Consider the following 20,344-nt stretch of genomic DNA (forward strand, 5'->3'; position numbering starts at 1 on the left):
AATAATGCTGTGAAATTTCATGCTTTAGTCCTTTTTTTTCTAACTTAATTTCAGGCACAGTAATTACATTTACAAGTCAAAATAATATTTACTATGTCCCTAAAGTTTGTGTATATCTGAAGATGGTTTATAAGTGCAATTTAAAAAAGGAAAACATGCACACCATTAATTAAGAGATTTTTTTTTCTAATTAGTATCATTAAATTATAATCTGGAAATCAAACTGTCATATTCTGGCTAACAGCAATATGGATTCAGCAGCTGCTAAGAGACCTTGAAAGGTGTTTATGGTGTTTAGTCTTTACTACAGAATGATAATTCAAGGAATCTCAGACAAGGAAAAAAGAAAATGCTAGAGCATCCTACAAATAAGGAAATAATTAAAAATCCAAATCATAACCACATAAATACACAGTAAAGGACACAGATTTTCTTGCAGACTTTGTATAAAACTTGTGGTCTCCAAAACATAAAAGAATAGATCATCACAGAAATTGTTCCCAGATAGTCATCTGACCCAAAGCCTATTTTTCAAAATGATCTAGGAACTTAAAAACGTATCAATGTAGTGAGGGAGAATTTCAACACCCCACAAGCTCTGTAAATCACTTGGGTGGTTTTAAGAGTGCCCTGTGGGACTCACTAACCCCACCAAACTCAAAAGAGTTTAATAGTCTTATGTGCAGACAACACAAAACTGGGAGGAGTGACTGATACAGCAAAGTACTGTGTTGCCGCTCAGAGGGACTTCAGTGGGCTGGAGAAAGGGACTGGCATCATGGAGTCACAGAATCACAGTATCCTTAAGGTTGGAGAAGATCTCTAAGATCATTGAGTCCAGCTCTCACTTACTTTCACCACTAAACCATGACCCCAAGTACCACATGCACTTGCCTTCTCAACAGTCCCAGTGATGGCGACTCCACCACTTCCCTGTGTAGCCTGTTCCAGTGCCTGAACACTCTTTCAGTAATGAAATTTTTACTAATATCCAATTTAAATCTCTCTGGAAGGCCTTGAGGCTATTTCATATTGTCCTGCCACTTACTACCTAGAGAAGAGACTGACCCACATCAGTTTACACCCTCCTGTGGGGGAGTTGTAAAGAGTAATCAAGTGCCCTACGAGCTTTCTGTCCTCCAGGCTGAGCCCCACCAGCTCCCTCAGCTACTCCTTATCAGACATGTGCTCCAGCCCCTTCCCAAGCTTCATTCAGCAGAAGGGAAATGCAACATTCTGCACCTGAGGAGGAATAACCCCATGCACCACAACAGACTGGCAGCTTGCCAGCTGGAAAGCAGCTCTTGCAGAGAAAGTCCTGGAGAATCTGGTGGACACCAAACTGACCATGAACAAACAGGCTGAAGACCAATGGCCTCCTCTGCTGCCTTAGGCAGAACATTCTCATTGGGTTGAGGGTTGAGGAAGACAGTCTTTCCCCTCTGTTCCATCCTCCTGAAAACACATCTGGAGTGCCAGGCCCAGTGCAGGATGACCCATGACAGGAGACACGTGAGTTAGTCCAGAGAAGGGCTATGAGGAGCTACCAAATAAGGAACAGCTGAGAGAGCTGAGACTGTTTGGACTGGAATGAGAAGGAACAGGGGTGTATGAGGGGTGGTAATCTGATAATTATGTATGAATGGATTATTCTAAAGTAAGGAGACAAAGACAAACTTTTCTTAGCAGTGCCCAGAGACAGGATGATAGTCAATGTGTGTGAGCTGACATGCAGTAAACTCCACTTAAACAGTAAAAAAATTTTTTTTTTTTTTTTTACTCTAAATATGAATGAGCACTATTGACAGGTTACTTAGAGATGTTGTGAATATTCTTGGGGAATATTCAAAATCTGACTGGACAAGACCCTAAGCAGCTTGCAGGTGATCCTGCTTTGAGGAAGACCTGACAATATGATCTCCAGAAGTCCTTTCCAAACTCATTAATTCTGTGATAGCAGTACAGATATTGTTTCAAGAATGCAGATATAAAGAGCTCCTGAGGATCTAGAGGGCAGAACTAACATGGGAATCCAGACAGAACATGGTTAAATGGTCATGTGCAAGGCACATCTCCTGTGATCATAGGGCGAGACCTGGTTTACATGCTGTGCCCATTCTAGTCCATTCTAGCCCCAAAACATGGGAGGGACTTGCCTGCAGGTCTGTATCACAGAATCATGTAATAATTTAGTCTGACAAAGACACTTTGGATCATCAAGTCTAACCACAAACTTAACACTACAGAGTCTACCCCATGTCATCCACTCACATTTCTTCATGGGAGTTGTTCTATGGGCTTATCACCATCATATGGTTCAAAGCAACAACCTTGTCTTTCCCGTCCCCATTTACAGACATCAAGCACTGATGATGTGCCAGAACACAACTTACAGCAAACATTAGGCACATGCTCACATGCTCACTCCATGCTTCTTTTGGGGAACAATTCTGTCTCCACTTCCTAAATCTTTGCAGTCTGTGCAATATTACAGGTGGAAGAGTTTGAACCATATTAATAATACGTGTCTTTCCTTCTACCAGCAAAATAAAAATTCCTCTGCCTGTACCAACCATTCAGTTTCACATGGTGAGATTTCTATGTTAATGTTCAGAGATGTGTGTGTGTGTGTGTGTGTGTGTGTGTGTGTGTGTATGTGTGTGTGTGTGTGTTTGTGTGTGTGTGTGTCTCTATGTGTGTGTGTACTGTGGTCTCCCTGGGTCTTAGCAGTCTTAAGTGCCAAAGAAAGCTGGAAACTATCCTTAAAAAAAAAAAAAAAGAAAAAAAAAAAAGCAGAGACTAACCTCCCAGGAAAGCACTGATGATCTTTAAACATACTGTTTTCAGTCACAGTAGATCCTGCTTATTCTCACTACTTCTCAAGGTAGAGGTTTTCTCTAAAGAAAAATTTAGAGGCAGCTGTGACACCTTTCAAATATGGAAGGGATTGCTACAGAGAGGAAGAAATCAATTGCTCTTTGTTTCATCTATGAGTGATCATGACATAATGGGTTAAGTTATTCTGAGGAATAGTTATTCTAAGGATAGTAGTAGAAATCTTGAAAAAACAACCTAATAACAATAACTTAAATAACCTCATTTTGCTTGGAAGACTTTACCTTGAGGTATAATTAAACAGTTTAGAGAGGCAATTTTTAGGAGTGATTTAGGTTAATATTCAGGACCCTGGAGCATGGGTTAAGTGACTTATCAAGGTCCTCTCACACCCTATTTTCTATAATTAAATGATACTTGCTCCATATTTTGACAAAGTGTTCTCACCTCCAGTTTCAAAATAAGTAAACCATTTCATATATATAATAATTGCTGCCCTAAGGCTGATGGATTAGTCTGAATTATTTTCATTTATGCAGCCTGAAAGCCACAGCTTCAGGTATCTGTGGTTTACTACAGACATGTTGGATCAAATAATAGCCAAAAATATTGTTGATGCTACAAGAAAATAAGAGAATTTGATTGTCTCTTCCAAGAGAGTAATGACTGGTAGACTGTGCTGCTAATAAAGTAATGTAAGCTTTAAAGCCAAAAAAACAAAGAGTGAATCTGCTGACTGAATAGGGGCTATTTTTGCCCATTGAAAAGTATATTTTAGGTCATCATCATCTCATTTTACTTCACCTTTAATCTTCCTCATATCATTAACCTGGTCTGATTTATTTTTTTTTTTCATGGCTATATACACATAAATATATTCAGAGGAGCAGCTTTATTTTAGATTCTTTCTATTGTATAAATGTGCATATACCACTTAATTATAAAGAATAAGAATTTTCCTGGTTGTTCCTACTCTAAGCAAATATTTCATCAATTGTGTACACTACAAGATACATCTCAGAAATCTTTGGGACTACAGCTGACTTTAGGACTATTCCTGGATATGTGGTGCACATGAAAATAATGGAAACAATATAGGAATGCACAAGTAAATATAGAGATTAATTAATACTTGCTGAGTAGCTGGGGCATCATTAAGATATGGAAGAATGCTGTCTCTAAGTTTTCATCTAAATCCATCCTAAACTTTGGGAATGCTCACAGAACATCTTGTCATCTTGTCTCTTGACAAGTTTCTCCATGTGTGACACCCCCAATAGGTTGATTGGACTTGAGGATGCTTTCTGTCACTGCAGTAACAGAGCTCCTTCTGTGGGGCTGAGCATCCCACCCTGACACCAACAGGGAATTGGGCTTTTACTGTGGAACAGACACAAAATATTTCCTTTCTTCTCCAATAACAAGAAAGGCCTTCATAGCAGACAATTTTAACTCAGGGAACCTGTTGGCTAATGTTCTCTTCAAGGGCAATAAACTCTGACCTTGGCAGGATATTTTAATCCCATTTTTCATGTTGTGAAGGGCGATTCAGTCTTTCAGCAAAATGCTTTCATTTACAGACTACAAAATCAGGGTAATTATGCAGACAATTTTAATGAAATATTTTCTGACAACCATTTCTACTCCTGCCAGAGACATGGGACTCTCTTTGAAAAATGAGTACTTTGCAAATTATGCTGGATCTTTTGTTCAAGGGGGGGGATGGTATTAAACACACAGGTAAAATACAGTTACTCTTGTTCTTCTTATTGGAAGTCAGCTGGTAGGTAGGTAGGACATCCTGAGTTTTTCATCATAATAATTTTGAGGATGTGCACATTGACAGTGTATGGACTAGGATGCATTTTCTCCAGAAATATCTGGATCATCCCATCCAAATGCAGTGGTATTGCTGTGCTCCTGACTGGACTGGCTCCTGAGCTACGCCCTCACAATTCCAAGTCCTGCAAATGAGTGATGTCTTGTCATCCAGAAAAGAGTTTTTATTGAAAACTGAGGCCAGCAGGAGCTGACACCTCCCAGAGGAGGGATTTTGCAGCTCTGAGTGGCAATGACTCTTCCATTTCAGTTTTTCAGTTGAACTGGGAGTTGAGGAGTGCCACATGCTTCCCACATGTTGCAGGTGTGTTCTGAAACTTAAATATCTCTACATAGCCACATTTTCCCTTCTGGGGGCCACCAGACATGTATAAGCTTAAGAAAGGTTTTTCCACACCTAAAAGTCTGAGGTTTTCAGAAATGCAGCAGTTGTACTGCTTTACTACTTACTATATAAATAAGGAAATATAAAATATGTGAGGATGGAGTTTGGGGTTTTTCCAAATTCTGCCAAGAACTGAAAATTTTGGCATAGAAACACACACACTTTTTTAAAAAATAGCACTTCATAAAACTGTTCTGGTTCTCCATATTTGTCTTGCTTGTCTCCAGATATTGTTCCCCAATATTTATATTTTTTATATCATCTTGTGAAGTATTTAGTCACAGTGTTCTATTTTTATCATCAATATTTTTCTCCTTAAAAGCAATAACTGGCATGATTTAGAGTCCTTGTCTTTTTTTGTAAGCTCTGTGTGAAGTACTATATAGGAACATGTGTAAAATACTGTGTAAAATACTATATAGGAAGGTAAGAAAGAAGACCAAAATTCAAGGGAAAAGTAATTTATGATACTACTACCCAGTGTATTTATTGGAAAAATATTTTAGGCTTGTACTCTTATAGTGATTAATCATGCTGACTTTAACAAATGGATGTGAATATTCATGAGGATGACAACATGGAGAAGTAATTTGAACTTGTTCTTCTTTTTACCTAGAATTTAATTTAGATTACACATGTAGTTACTGTACAGTGTCAGCTGTATATCAATTAGTGAGTTCAAAATGCTGTCTACAGACATGGCTTTAAGTGCTTTCAGCACCACAGTTTCTAAACAAGAAGAAAATAACTTGAGCAATGGAGCTTGGCTGGGGCCTTATTTAACTTTAAGAATAGAAAAATTCTCTCTTTTTTTTTTTTTTTTTTTTTTTTTTTAAGTTTGAAACAATCTGATCAATGCTAACTGGCTGAGTGGAAGAACTTGTGCAGTAAGAACTGATTTCTTCCTTGTAGGGATATCAAAATATTCAAATTTTTATCAGGAAGGAGCCATAAGTGATTCCTTAGGATATCTGAAATGCTTTGTTTCACATGTTGTGATATCTAACAGATCAAAATTGTTGGAAGAAACTGCTTAAAAAGCCATCAGGGCCAGGATGAATAGCTCCATCAAACAGATGGAATTGGGATCAAGTGTTAAATTCAATGAAGTGCCTCACCCTGTCATTACCTGTGACCTTTCTCCTTCAACCCTTTCATAATTTAACTACTAGAACTGTCTGGCTTTCAAAAAATATTAACCAGTTGGAAGACCATTTTATAAAACTGATAGTCTTTGGTTTTCATTTTTAAAGCTTAGAAGTAATGTTCTCTCCTTTTTCTGAAATTCCAGGAAGAAATCAACTTTATCAGCTAATTCATGGCTGAAATTATGAAATGGTTTTTGTGCACAAAACACAGTGTCATCAGCCTTGGTATTCATACACCAGTATGTCCAAAGCCAAGTGCTTTCTTTTCAAGCACTGGTCTGTTTGAGTGCTCCTAAGAGCACAATATTTGCATATCCTGACTACAGCAATATTAACTTAAATAATAAATCTGTGAGCTAAATACTCACTAAAACCAAACACTGCTTTGCTCAAGAAAATTTCCTTTTGAAGACAATCATTTTCTGTGTGAGCAGGTAAAGACTGATTTTGCTCCTGAGTGGATTCCTTTACACAACCCAAACTGCAAAAATGTCCACATCATTCATGGCTGTGCATTGGATCAAACCCTGTACACGGCCATCCTTATGTAAATCATCCGAGGGGCTTCTCTTTTTAGTTTATGTTCATCAAGTTTTAACAGTCTCCAGAAGCATTCCTTGTGTCAGCAGGGTTCATTATTCAACATCAGAGACAGAGGCTGTTTTGCTTTGTGTCATTTATTTAATATTCCATGAACAGACCAGTTTCTGTTTCTCGTGCTTATACAAGCAAGGAGAACAAAGGCATGGCTTGTATTGTCAGGCAAGGAGAATTTGGCTCACGGTAAATATCAGGGTTTGAAGTTAATCCCATCCTTGTTTTAAACCAGAATAAGCCACTGCCTTCAAAGGAATTAGTCCTAAATCACACCACTGTCAGTGCAAATGAATCCTGCACTATATGTCTCCTCTGCTAGCAAAGTGTCAGAAGAAGCCTAATCCTTCATTATTTGTCTCTGGTATATTCTGTCAGCCAAGGACTGAATCAACTCTTTCCCACAGCACTCTCTGTACTTTTGATGTCAGTTTGACTTCTTCTAGCTCACCACACTGAAGCGTTCACCATGACTAATAGCAGAAAAACACCCACAGGTTTCACAAAGGAAAATGTTTGTCCTCGCCTAACTCTCTGAGATAAAGTTTTAATCCAGCAGGTCTGGAATGTTATAACCTCTCTGGTACATTTCCATTTGCTCCCATGTCCTCTCCCTATTTTTTGTCCAGGATATCCCCTAAATGATAGTTTAAAAAGCTTGAGATAAAGTAGACTTTAAAGGAAATATCAAATAACATTAGATATCAATAAAATTCCTGTTTAACCTTGAGTGACTCATGTCTTCTGCTGTGCCTAGGACATGTTCAGTTCATCCCTGGAGGGCAAAGTCTTCTGGACCCTATTACAAATCCCCAGCCATCCTAAGGTTTTCCTTGCAAGTTCATCCAAATCTTCATGGGCTCTCTATTTCCTGAAGTCTCCCAAGGACCTTAGCACTGGTTCTCAGTGTGGTTAAGGATGCCTGAAATTCTGTATACACTGAAGTCAGACTACAACTACTTCTTTTAATATCCCCAAGATTTCTCTGAAGTAAGTGTAAGTCTCATGTTTACAGCTCAACAGGGACAGCTAAGAAAATAGATATTTGGGGCTTTTTTTGTTTTGGGGTTTTTCAAGGTTTTGCTAGGAAAGGACTCTACAAATAGAATTGTTGAGTTCTGTATTTTCCTGGTTTTCAGATCATCACAGTCAGCAACAAAAGGAGTTACCGAGGGAAAACAATAAAGACAGGAATATCAATTTCTTTTATTGGAGCTTTCTGGTCACTTTTCAAAAAATAATTTTAAGTGGAAACAGAGCAGCCATGATGAGAAATTTGGATGAAAAATATATTTTCCATATTATTTCTGGTCTAGCAAAGCTAAAACCTGATCTGGGGACTCTAAATTGATTCTTGCGTCTCACACATCAGTCATCTGTAAATTCAATGGGCAAATTCCATCACCAGTGACACCGATGCAAAATGGCAGCCACTTACATGTGAAATTGTGGGGGAAACACAGCCTTGAGATTGGTCTGCTGTAAAAAACGTAAAAGTGTAAAGAACATTTGTTTCCTTCATTGTTATGGCCTTTCTTTCTTCTTATTATTATTATTATTATTTTGGGTGAATAGTTAAAAAAAAAAAACAGCTGTAAAGGATAGTTTATTTGCCAGCAGGTATCACTGATTAACACACACAGGTAATTATTAGAGCTTCCTATCAGAATACAAGCAGGTTTTGAAGGCTTGTTTGGAAAAGTACACTCAACACTGTGAAATCCCTCATGAATTTTTCATTAGCAGTACTCTCAGTACTATTGCAGTTAAACTAATTCACTTTTTAATAGGTATTAGTCTCGCTCTGACATAAACTAGAGTGGATTTCATAAGGTTGTTTATTTCTTGATAAAGAGTTCAAGAGTAATTTCAGATCATTACATTTTGCTATTTATTTTTTTCCATTTTAATATCAAAAGGGAAAAATGGTTTGCAGAATCTTACTTGTTTCTTTGTCCTATGGACATATCTTGGTAATACAGAGGAAAATACATGCAACCTGGCCTAACATAACTACAAAGAATAATGAAACGCTTTTCTTGTTGTTAGAGCTCTGTAGAATGCACCAAGGCAGGGTTATCTGCACAAAAATTATGACAATTGCCAGTTCCAGTGGGAAGAGACATGGAGTATGTTATGCAGGTAACTTCTGGAACATGAATACAATTCATCAGATGAAAAGAGCAATGAGGTATGCCAGAAAAGAGGAACAGTCAGCTCTACAAATATAATTATTGATGGTCACCATGTTTTGACATCTTACTTCGGATAAGAGCCATTATCCAGAGCAATAAAAACAGATGTGCAGAGAAAAACCCCAAAATACTTAGCAGAAACAAACACTACATAATTCACTTCTCCTTAAAATATAATGAAACTCTTTCCAATGCTGTGAAACAGCTTTGATGTGTTGGTTTTTGTTTTTTTTTTTTTTTTCCTCCAATACTCCTTGGAGTTTGCATCATCTAATAAGGGATCTACTAGGATTTCTTCTCATTTGGCTATCTGATATTGACTTAGGTAAAACTATTGTAATAATTTGAATAAAATTTCCAGAAGTGACTTTCTCTTTAGGCATCCTATTTTAGGTTGTCCAGGCTCATCCTAAACTCAGTGATGCTTTCAGACTTTTCCAGATGAAGTGTCAGCTGGAATTTTTTGTCAGTTAGATGATGTTTGATGCTTGGTCCTAAAATGCTGGCACATTTCTCTCTCTCACACATTTCTCACACTTCTCTGGAGAGCATGTTCCAGGGCCCAAACACCTTCTGGGTGAAGCACCTTTTCCTAATATCCAGCCTGAACCTCCCCTGGCACAACTTCAGGCCATTCCCTTGAGTATTGTCACTGGTCATAAAGTGATGAGACACTCCACTTCCTCTCGTGAGGAAACTGCAGACCATGATGACATCTCCCCTCAGTCTCCTCATATAACTTCAGCTGCTCCTCATATGTCTTCCTCTCTAAGTCCCTCACCATCTTCATAACCTCCCTTTGAGCATTTTCTAATAGCTTTATATTTTTCTAATATCTCTGGTGCTCAAAACACAGGACTTGAGGTGAGGCTGCTGCAGTGCAGAGAAGCTCAGGACATCCCCTCTCTTGCCAGCTGACAATGCTGTGCCTGATGCCCCCCAGGACACTCTTGGACCTCCTGGCTGCCAGGGCACCTCTGACTTGTGTTCAACTTGCCATCAACCAGGAACCAGGGAAAATTTCAGAGTCAGACAGAGCTTCATGAGTCTGAAATATGGAAGTGCAGGAAGAGAAACAGCTGCTTTGCATTCCCCTCTGAGCAATGAACTGGAAAATACTAATTTTTTCCTAATTTTCCCTGACTGCCACAGTCTGCTTCCAGTGTTCTCTACTGCACAGGATGCTGTGCTGTGCTTTGTTTTTTGCTGGGTTTTTTTGTGTGCAGGATCTATTCCTGGTTAGACAGCACAGGGAATTTAAAGTATTTCTGTAATACATGTGCTGTGGTTTCAAGGTCACATGTATTCTCAGAAGAGACTCCTGTCTGAGCCCTTTATGTTAACTTTTAAACACACCAAACAAGGTGATTCTTTTTGTCAATGAAATAATTATATCTGGAATATTTGTCTTTAGATTTCTCCTTGTAATTGCCTTGCAATACAGTGATCTCAAAGCAGAGGAAAAAGGTACCTAACTAACACACAGAAAACACTGAATGGAGAAAGTTATTCACGTCAAAAGATAAGATTGTTTTTTCTAAATGGGAACATTTTAAACATCTGGAGGTGACAGCATTGTGTATACAAAATGATAACAAAAGGGTGCTGTGCTGCTCAGTGAACTGGAGATGCGATCACCAGATTTCTTTGCATAGTTCAGGATCAGCTCCTAGTAAGTGTCAGGGAGTTCAGCTAAACACCTTATAGCCATGGAAAAGAGTTTCTAAAAAGTGAAAGTAATTTTCCCATCCCTGTTCATTCCCCTCTATGCATGGGCTATGACCCTGCCACTGACATTGTCGTAGTCATGTCTAGTCACTTTAACATAAACTATAAAAAGAAAAGTACCAAAAAAAGATTATCCAAAGTCCCAGAATAGATTTATTTTATTATTAAAATTATTCCTGAACTCTAAATTTTAGACAACTCAAGGGGACTAGGAGGAGACATGTTGTAACTTTGGGTCTGCTCGATGGCACTAGCATCTGACTGCCTCTGCATCCCCCACTTATGTCAGTCTTTATGTGTCTGATATGATATATAACATTTTATGATTGATATGATTTTCTTGGAACATCTTTTGTATCACACCATGCTGCAAAAGTTTTGGCATAGTTGGTAGCTGACTTACCAAATTTGTGTGGCCTTACCTATTTATAAGCAACTTAATCAGACAATCAATTTTCTACATTTCTAATTAATTCAATGGGAGGAAGAAAAAAAAGGTTACAGCTATTTTTTCTAATAAGAACTCACACTCCTAAATATTAAAGATACATATTTTCAAATACTATCTTGAACTAGAACAATTGACTGTATGCAAATGTAATTGTTCAGGGGGAAAACAGTTTTTGTTTTCATGTTAGGATATTCTGCAACAGGATGGAGAGAACTTTGTCTGAAACCAGTTGTTTTCATTGAAGGTAATATAATAATTTCTTGTTGTACAGCCTATGATTTCATAGGGCCAACCTGCTTGCAGGCTGCACATTTCATGCACCTTTAAGGCCAGACTGTTCCTAAACACACAGTGAAGTCCTCTAATGACAGCTCTGGTCATTTAAGATTAGGCATCTTAAAAGGTCTCAGCTCTCCTAGAGGCATAAATAAGATCAGAGTCTTTGAAGAATCAGCCAATATTCCTATGGGTGTTGTACACAGCTGAACCACAAAATTCTGTTCCAAACATGTGATCAGATGGTGACACTAGTACAAATGGCTTTTTCACATGTAGCAAATCAAGGGTGCGTGGGGTAAAGCTGTTCTTAGCCATCATAGTCTGTGCTTGTCTAACTTTACCATAAATAAACATTATGCTCTTCTCCATCCCTGTCTTCTCAGGGGGGTGATATATTTCTGTCTTTCAGTAAAGTACATGTATGTAGATCTGATTAAAGAGTAGCACTCACTCCAGCTGTGAGTAGGAGTTAAACATCTGTTGTATTTATGCATTGGAAAATAGAGAAGATCAGGGACAGCTGAGTTTTTTAGAAAGTCATGGCAGCAGTTTGGGCACCTTTGTGTGCCAGATTAGTTTCCAATAAAAGTTAGTGAGGAAGCACACACAAACTAAAATAAACAAAATTGCCTCTTATCACTGCCAGGGGAATTTAGCAGTTAGACCCAGGAGAAGTCAGAATGACTGAACCTTAAGTATAAAAACACTCTTTACAAGGTGATTTAACAATAAGGCAGCAATGTTTTCCGTTTAATGGGTTGGTAGCAGTGCCAGCTATGAATGTTCACATGCTTCTCCTTCCTGTGGAGGCTGTGCTGTGATCTTAATCAGACGATTGCCTTGGATACGGCCAACACTAAATGTTTGTTTTTTAAGCTGGCTACATTCCGTGATATAGTTCACAGTATGGTCCCACAGATAATTGATCTGGCACAGCAAAGGGGAAGCTGTACTGAGGGATCAAGGTGGGCATAAGGTAGTACAGAGAAACAGGTACTTACTAGTTTCTCTGCCAGGAGCTTTGATTCATAAAATCATACTCTCAGTGGGAGAGAGAGGCTTGCTGCAGCCCAGCAGTGAGAGAGCCATAGAGTCTGTGCTGCCAGATGTTCCTATTTTAGAGAAAGTAGAACATTTTGGTCTTGTGCAACTCTCAGTCCATTCCTGGTGATAAATTCTTATAAGAGCATTTATTTTCCCTCAAATAACCCAAACAAGACAGTGATTGAGAAGGAAGAGAGTATTTTCTGAGACATTTTAATTACAAAAAACAACCTTGTGGTGAACTTCTATTTTTAGTTAAACAACTAACGAAGAATCAAAATGCTTCTCCAAACTTAATTATCCTATAATAATTACCATAGCAACCAGTTCTTTATGTGTCACATGCTGAAAACACTTTCTAAGAAGCACAAGTTTACCTTCCCCATTTTTCCAATACAGACAAGAAATACTCTAATCTGTTTCTAAAGCCCTGAGAATGTCTAACTGGAGATTTCATTAAAAACCGCTTTACTTCTCACACGTGTTTGGGTTACATCAATGCCGACACTGCTCTTCTTCTACACGGCAGAAAAAAATTGTCTGCTGAAGAGATTAATAACAGGTTTGTTTCTACTAAACATTTTAGAATGTATTTCTGCACCTGAGGTAGTAACACACAAGTTCACTGTCCTTCTGGATTTCAGAGTAATTTCAGCTTTCTCTCCTCTGCCTCCACTGTGCTTTCCATGTGGATATATGCTGTTGTTGTCTCAACTTCGTGATGAAGATTGCCTGCATCAGTTACAGTCTTTTAGGGCCATTTATCAATCAACATATTTCCAATCCATTTGGTTTGTTGAATGCACTTTTCCTCAGGTTATGTGTTCTTTGGAAGTGCCTAACTCAGCCAATCACTATACACTCCATAAGTGTCTGTTAATGGCTGGCCTTATGGCTCTAAATTCCCTGACGGGCAACTGCATATTTCAAAAAGGGAAATCATGTTAAAACTAAAACACAGTTCAGTTATGATTTTTGAAGTCTTGAAACTTCTGACATTTTCCAAATCTTCTTTAACTTGCTTCCAGTTATTCATAAGCTGATAGGATTCTATGTACACTCCTAAGGAAGGCCAACTTGATTAGGTGCTCTTAATAGCAGAAATGTCTAAAAATTGTTGTTGTGCTTAGGCCAGTATCTCACCTGTACCCTTTGAACTTCCTGCTTCCTGAACTAGATTCAACTCTGCCTTGAAAACAGACTGTAGCTGATTACCTACCACTTAACAACAGACACAGGAGTTACTTTACCATCTCTTTAATGAATTTTCCTTTTCCTGTTCTCTTACATTACTATATTGTACCTGCTTTGATTATCACTTCTTCCTCATGAGCCATGTCTGGTACCTTTTAATTGTTTCTTTGAAACCTGGTGTTTCCCAAATCAATTCCCTTGGTTTCAGCTGTCTTGGCAAAGCCTTTTTTATATGAGTGACAGATAAAAATTATGTTATTTCAATCAATATGTCCTGTCAAATTTAAACTAAGCTTACTTGTCTAACTTGCATATTCTCCTTTCATATCCTTTAGTTTTTCTAGTTTTCATAATGATTTTGCAAAGGGTTCTGAGGTGCCTGTATGGAGGACACTTTATAAGTGCTAATTTATTTGACTAATTTATTTCTATGTGAACTAAGTTTTTAATCACCTCCTGCAAGAAATGAAGAACAGACTTTTGGAGTAAGAATTTTAATGGCTCCTTTTTCTTGGACACCCCACTTCCAAAAAGTCATTGAGGTGCTGGAGCATGTCCAAAGGAGGGCAATGAAACTGGTGAATGGTCTGGAAGATGTGTCCTGTGAGGAGTGACTGAGAGAACAGGGCTTGTTTCATCTGGAGAAGAGGACACTTGGGGGGATCTCATTGATTTCTACAACTACATTGAGAGGAGGTTTTAGTGAGGCGGGTGTAAGTCTCTTGTGCCATGTCTGAAGTGAAAGGGCAAAAGGAAATGGTCCTAAATTGTGCCTGGATTAGATATTAGAAACAAAATTGTCTCTGAAAGAGCAGTCAGGCATTGAAATAAGTTGACCAGGGAGGCAGTGGAGTCTGGAATTAATCAAGAGGCATCTAGATGTGGAACCTTAGATGTTATTTAAGAGTGATTATGGTGTTGTTGGGTTGATGCTTGAAATTACTTACCTTGAAGGTCTCTTCCAACCTTGATGACTCTGTGATTCTGTGATTCTACTGTCTCAGTGATCTTGTTAGAGTAACTTCCTTCGGCTCTGTTTATCCTGTTATGTGATTATGTGTAACTACAGGTTCAGTAGGACAGTGATGATCCTGGTTACAGAGATACTCACAAGCAGTGTGGTGAAGGGTACCTTCTTTGCATTTTTTAAATATTCAAGAAGCAGACCTCATAAGAGCCGTATTTAAAATTAAAATACATCACTCATGGCTTTTAAGATCACTTACTGTGCTACTACTGTTCATTATTTAAGTGTAAGGTATAAATAGACTTATAAATATTGTGAAAGTATTTTCTTTTTTCACATTATGCCTCAGCTTCCCTACAGTGTGAGCATTAATTATTTTCAGGTCAGTCAAGAAGAATGAAACTCTGTATATCTTTGAAAACAAAGTCTGTCCTGGCTTCTAGCCTTGATAGGTTGTAGAAAATCCTCTGAGACTTCTGGAATTGGCCCCAGTAAGCTCTAGAAAAAAGAAGCAGGAAGGAAAGACTCAAATTTTCAGGGTCCGTGGTGTCAAGGTGACCCCAAGATTGTAAAAGTCCTAGTTCTCCCAGCCTGTGCAGCCAAAGAAGGAGCCTGGAATGCGTAGGATCAGCTTCTCAAGGTTGTTTATTTTTCCTTATCTATAACATTCTTTCTCTGACCTGCTGAGCTCCATCTCAGCAAGTTGGCCATGGCATTTTTTCTACTCCCTAGGGTGGTGTTTACATTTTATACCAAAACCTACGTGTACTATGTTTACAATAATGTGCCAATATCTATCATTTATGTTAGACAGTGTGTCTCTACCCTAAACCACTTTTCTAAGTGTCACCATTACACCAAGACATGGAGGACAAGAAGATGGAGAAGAAGGTCAGGACATGCCCAAATCCCTCCATCTTGTCCCCTTGAACCCCATTCTAAAAAAGCCTCAAAATTCTACTTTTTCACCCTGTGTTTATTCAACTACCAAACTACTCAAACCCTTGTGGCTTGTAATTCCTCATACAGAGTTGGCAGTTTTTTCCACAGGGTAAAATCTAAGCCTCAGCTGTTTTTGACTTCATGCCAAGGTCTCTGAACCCCCTGCCAGGGTCTCGAGACAGCCAGGGCAGCCAGAGGGATGTCCTGGATTCCCACATCAAGTCTTATATGTCTTTTTTATTCTTTTATTAACAAGAGCCACAGATTAGTATGCAAGTCATAGTGCTTTACTCTTTGGAATGGTTTCAATCAGACTACCATGTGTCAGGAAAGCCGATTCTACCCCTGCATAAGCTGTTGTTTTACCTGTAACATGTTTTCCATTATTCCCTTTGTTCAAATCAAATTAGGTACTCATGAAATCTAATTGAAAGATAAATTCTAGTGCATTTTCTCTAAGGAGATCTGCTGAAGTGAGTGGAACAAGTCCTGAGCATTAGCAGAGCTGGGTGACTGAACTGGGCTCATGAGGAAATTGCAAATGAATTTGCAAGCAAAGGAGACCAACTTGTCACTGCTTTCACTGTTGAAACACACTTTTCAAATGTTCTGGATGGACAAACTTCTTTTTCACCCTCTACTCTAACCTTCCTAGTATGTGTGAAACTACAGTCCAGGTCAAAGTTAAAAGTCAGTCAAAAAGGTTTGAAAAGTTGACTCCTCCAATCTCCTGCAGCTGATTTCACTTGTCTTGCTGAATAATTCAGTTCTGAACTAGTTCAGATTGAGAGTCACAATCTCATGTCAGCTCATCATACATCTCTTAGTAGTTTGCACCAGAAGAAGTTATTTCATAGAAAAATTACTGCCTTCTCTGATTTATCCTGGAGCAAAGGCAGAGAGTGTCTTGGGGAAGCTGTCTAGTCCAGGGCAACACGTCTCCAGTAAAAAAGGGTATAGTAGAGAACAGGAAAAAAGCAGAAAGCGTAAAGAGAGAATAGTGATACAGAGCAACTAAAGAATCTCAAATTCCTCCCTTTTAAAAAGTAAAAGTAAGGGGTTAGGTTTTAAGACAGTAAAATCAGGAACAGTGATGAGCAAATTAATTGGAAATGGTTTCTCACTTTATAAACATGATGCAGCACTTAAAAAAATGATAAAACTGTGAATTGAAGGAAACAAAAGGAAACATTTTTATCACAAAAGACTTAATTAATTGTAAAAAATTTTTATTATTGAGTGACAAAGGAGCCAAATGTACTATTAACTTGATAAAGGCATGACGAAAAGTTGTGCAGGTGCACTGAGTCTACCACCTCCAGCTTAGAGGATCCTGGAAGACAGGGAGATGCAAGGATAATGCTAATCATGCCCTACTTCTCACAAGCCCTGTCTAGACATCTGCTTCTGGAAAAGGTTAAACAAAACTCCATCTGGAGCCAGGATATGCATTATTATTTAATGGCACATAAATTGCAAATTAATTCCCTGTACTATAGTAGAACAATACTCCAGATTCAGAAATACGGGAATATATAAAGCTGAAGTTTCTGCCAGATGCTTTCGGTCTGATATCAGATCTCACTTTCAAACCTATATGACTGTGGGGAATGAGACCTGCAGATCTGAGTCAAAGCATCATAATGATGCTGAGATCAGGGAGTCCTCTATTAGGACAAACAACACTTGTATCCCGAAATGTTCAGCAATCACAGATTGCTGGAGTGTTCAAGACTTTTTTGACAAAAATCGCTGAATGCTTGCTGTACTTTTGTACACAGTATCTACTGTTTTATCCTGCTACTCCTGCCTGGGCATTCTCTGTTTTCCACCAACAGAGTATCCTAAATGATGAACACTTGATTTGCCTTCTTGTTGTGTTGCTCTGGTGTTGTTATGATCCTGTATGTATCACCCATTGTTATCAAAGCCTTTGAAATCTTAACTAATAACAAGAATGAGATATTGGATAAAGCTACTGAGGCTGCAGAAGTTTTTCCTGTCTCTGCTGCACTTTCCCAACCAATCCTCACTTCAATGGTGTTGATGTGCCCTGCCTTAAAAACATGCAGAGCACAAAGGGAGGTCAATGACAGATAAATAATCCACTGAAATTTACACTGCCCATGGATCCACTCCCCTTTGGCTCTCTTGAGTTCATATGGAAAAGGAAGAAGCTGTGACACAGATTCTACAAGGAAAAACAGTTCAGCTCTTGCATAGATTTCAGTAAAGAAAAAGTCTGTGTATACAGGTACTAGCTGTACACAAATATGCTTTTCTTTTCAGTTTCCTCTGCTGAATGATTCAGAATTCAGATTGTGTAAATTTGTGCTTTGGCATCAGCTGAAAATTAATGTATTTTATTTGGTTGATAATAATACAATAACTATTGTCACTGATATTAATAATACAATAACTATTATAATTTATATTAATTCATTGCTAACTAATATTCTTTCTTTTCTTGAATATGGCTTGCTTCCCAAACTAAAGCTATGGAGCAAATCACAAAGTTTCTCTTGTAGAAGAGGCAGTGCAAAACCAAATTGTTAATTATATTTGTAATCATTCCTGGCTACAGCTCTGTGAGTCAATCTTTGGAAACATAATTTGTGGTTCAACCAGAGTTTAATGCCCCCAAATACTGCATATATCATCCTCAAGGCAGAGACAATTTACAAAGTTGATGTCTCTACTTAAGATCCAAGACATTCTTTTATGCAAACTTTCCAAACTTCTATTTTTGCAGCCTACAAAGCTGTCTTCATCTCTTTCATTTTTTTAAACAGATATTTTTGCTTCTCCTGTCTAATCAAATCCTGTTTGTCATTCCTTGCAGATTGCAGCTCAGGCAGTGTTATTTATGTGTATGAACACTGCAGGAATCTTCATCAGCTACCTATCAGACAGAGCCCAGCGCCAAGCCTTCCTGGAGACCAGAAGATGTGTGGAAGCCAGGCTGAGACTAGAGACAGAAAACCAGCGACAGGTATGGCTGCAGGGATAAACATGCCTGGTGCTGATATTGATAATTGGACAATACCAGGCTTTTGTAGGCTTGTTGGCTCCAGTGTGGTACCACCTGATTTGTGCAGGTTAAGTAAGCTTTATGCTGTTACTGTGCTGGTGTGTATGGAGTTCATGTGGCATCTAAAAGATTTCCCCTAGGAAACAGGATGAATAGAGTGGCTGTTCATTATCCTTTCCCACAGAAAAGGCCATCAAATGAAACAGCACCTGGCAGGTGTTTAAAAAATTCTTCTTTACACAAGAGGGTTTAAGTTGGGGATCTTCATGTTTCAGAATGCTGTAGATATTAAAACTTGTGTTAGTCAAGTAAAAGATACTCCAGAACCATCTGGATGCAAATTCTGTGCCATGTGGTCTGGGATGGCTCTTCCTGAGCAGGAAGGCTGGACCAGATGACACACTATGGTCCCTTTCAATCTGACTGCTTCTGTGAGAATTTCAAAACTAAGCAAGTTCATGGAAGTGAACTTTATCTAGGTAGAAAGAATACTAAAACATCTATTCAGGCTCATAGATGGATTTTTGCAGCTGCAGCCAAGTATCACTGTTCTGTTTCTCTGTTCTTAAACACTTCTCAAAAAATCAACCTTTGGCCAATCTGTGTAAATAGCATACCGGGTTAGGGGCACTTTTGATCTGAACAGGTATGATTGATTTTAGGTAATCATATTTAGTGATCCAAAATAAGTATTGAATAAAAAATAAGTTTGCTGCTTATTATTTTACACCAAGGGAGCAGCACCTGTATCACATGTTACATTGCTGTATCATTCTAAGATGAATTTAGCCTTTCATTTTGCCCTGCTGTTCAAAAATGTATATGACTTCTCAAATTTATTTCATTTGCCCCCTGAAAGTCATGGTCTTATACAGAGTTCTAGGAAGATGTCCTATTCTGCACTTTACTGACTAATGACTCAGTACACATGACTGTGTTGAGTAATGCCAGGTGTCTCTGCCAGAACATCTCTGCAGCCATTGCTGACTGAAAGGACTTTGAGGGATATTATCTAGGATGCTTTGTTCTTTTTTTAACTGCAGGATCATATTTTCATGCCTTCTGGGGATTTTGGGCTACTTGGGATTTTTGGGTATTTGGAGCTTTTTCCTTTTCCTTCTTGCCTTATTTTTCATAAGCCATTATTTTGTAAGCTTTACTTTGACCATTGTTTTCTAGGATTCATTGTAAAAAACTTTATATCACTAACAAAATGTTTCCTTGTTCCATATTATTCTGAGGTTTTCCCATTAGAATTATTTTATCCTCTCATGTAAAATGAAGGTAGTATAAAGAAAAATATTTTGAAAAATCCAATTTTGCTGAACTTGTATTGTCTAATAGGAAAATGAAAACAGATAGGTTCCATTTGGGCGGGCATATTTTTTTTCTTTTTTCTTCTTTTAGAGGGCAGAAATAGTGGTTGGATCAGAAATATTTGTTTTTATTAAGTCAGGTTTAACTGTGAATTTTGTCTTGGCCGCTTGCTTTGCAAGGTTTCAGGGCTGTGTTGTTCCCTGTAGGCAGAACTTCCCTGGAGTGTTACCTCACTGCAGGTGAGATTCAGCTAAAACCAAAGTAATGTGTCACAGGCATCATATGACTGGAAATGCATAAGGGGAAATGTCCTTGGGCCAAGGAAAATACCTACAGGAGAAAAATAAAGACAAAAGTACATCAAATGAAAGATCTCTTCTGAAACATAATTTATA

General features: G+C 38.3%; 1 protein-coding gene across 2 annotated transcripts in view; it reads left to right on the top strand.

The window, feature by feature from the left end:
• ADCY8 (adenylate cyclase 8) overlaps positions 1-20,344 on the top strand; it is a 117,268-nt gene that overhangs the window by 12,692 nt on the left and 84,232 nt on the right. For both annotated transcript variants that reach the window (XM_021542360.3, XM_021542361.3), the window contains exon 2: positions 18,444-18,593. In XM_021542360.3, the coding sequence (XP_021398035.1) occupies positions 18,444-18,593 (150 nt within the window). The remainder of the gene's footprint in view (positions 1-18,443; positions 18,594-20,344) is intronic.

This window comes from Lonchura striata, chromosome 1 (genome assembly GCF_046129695.1).
Source record: "Lonchura striata isolate bLonStr1 chromosome 1, bLonStr1.mat, whole genome shotgun sequence".
In the NCBI taxonomy this organism is placed as follows: Eukaryota; Metazoa; Chordata; class Aves; order Passeriformes; family Estrildidae; genus Lonchura; species Lonchura striata.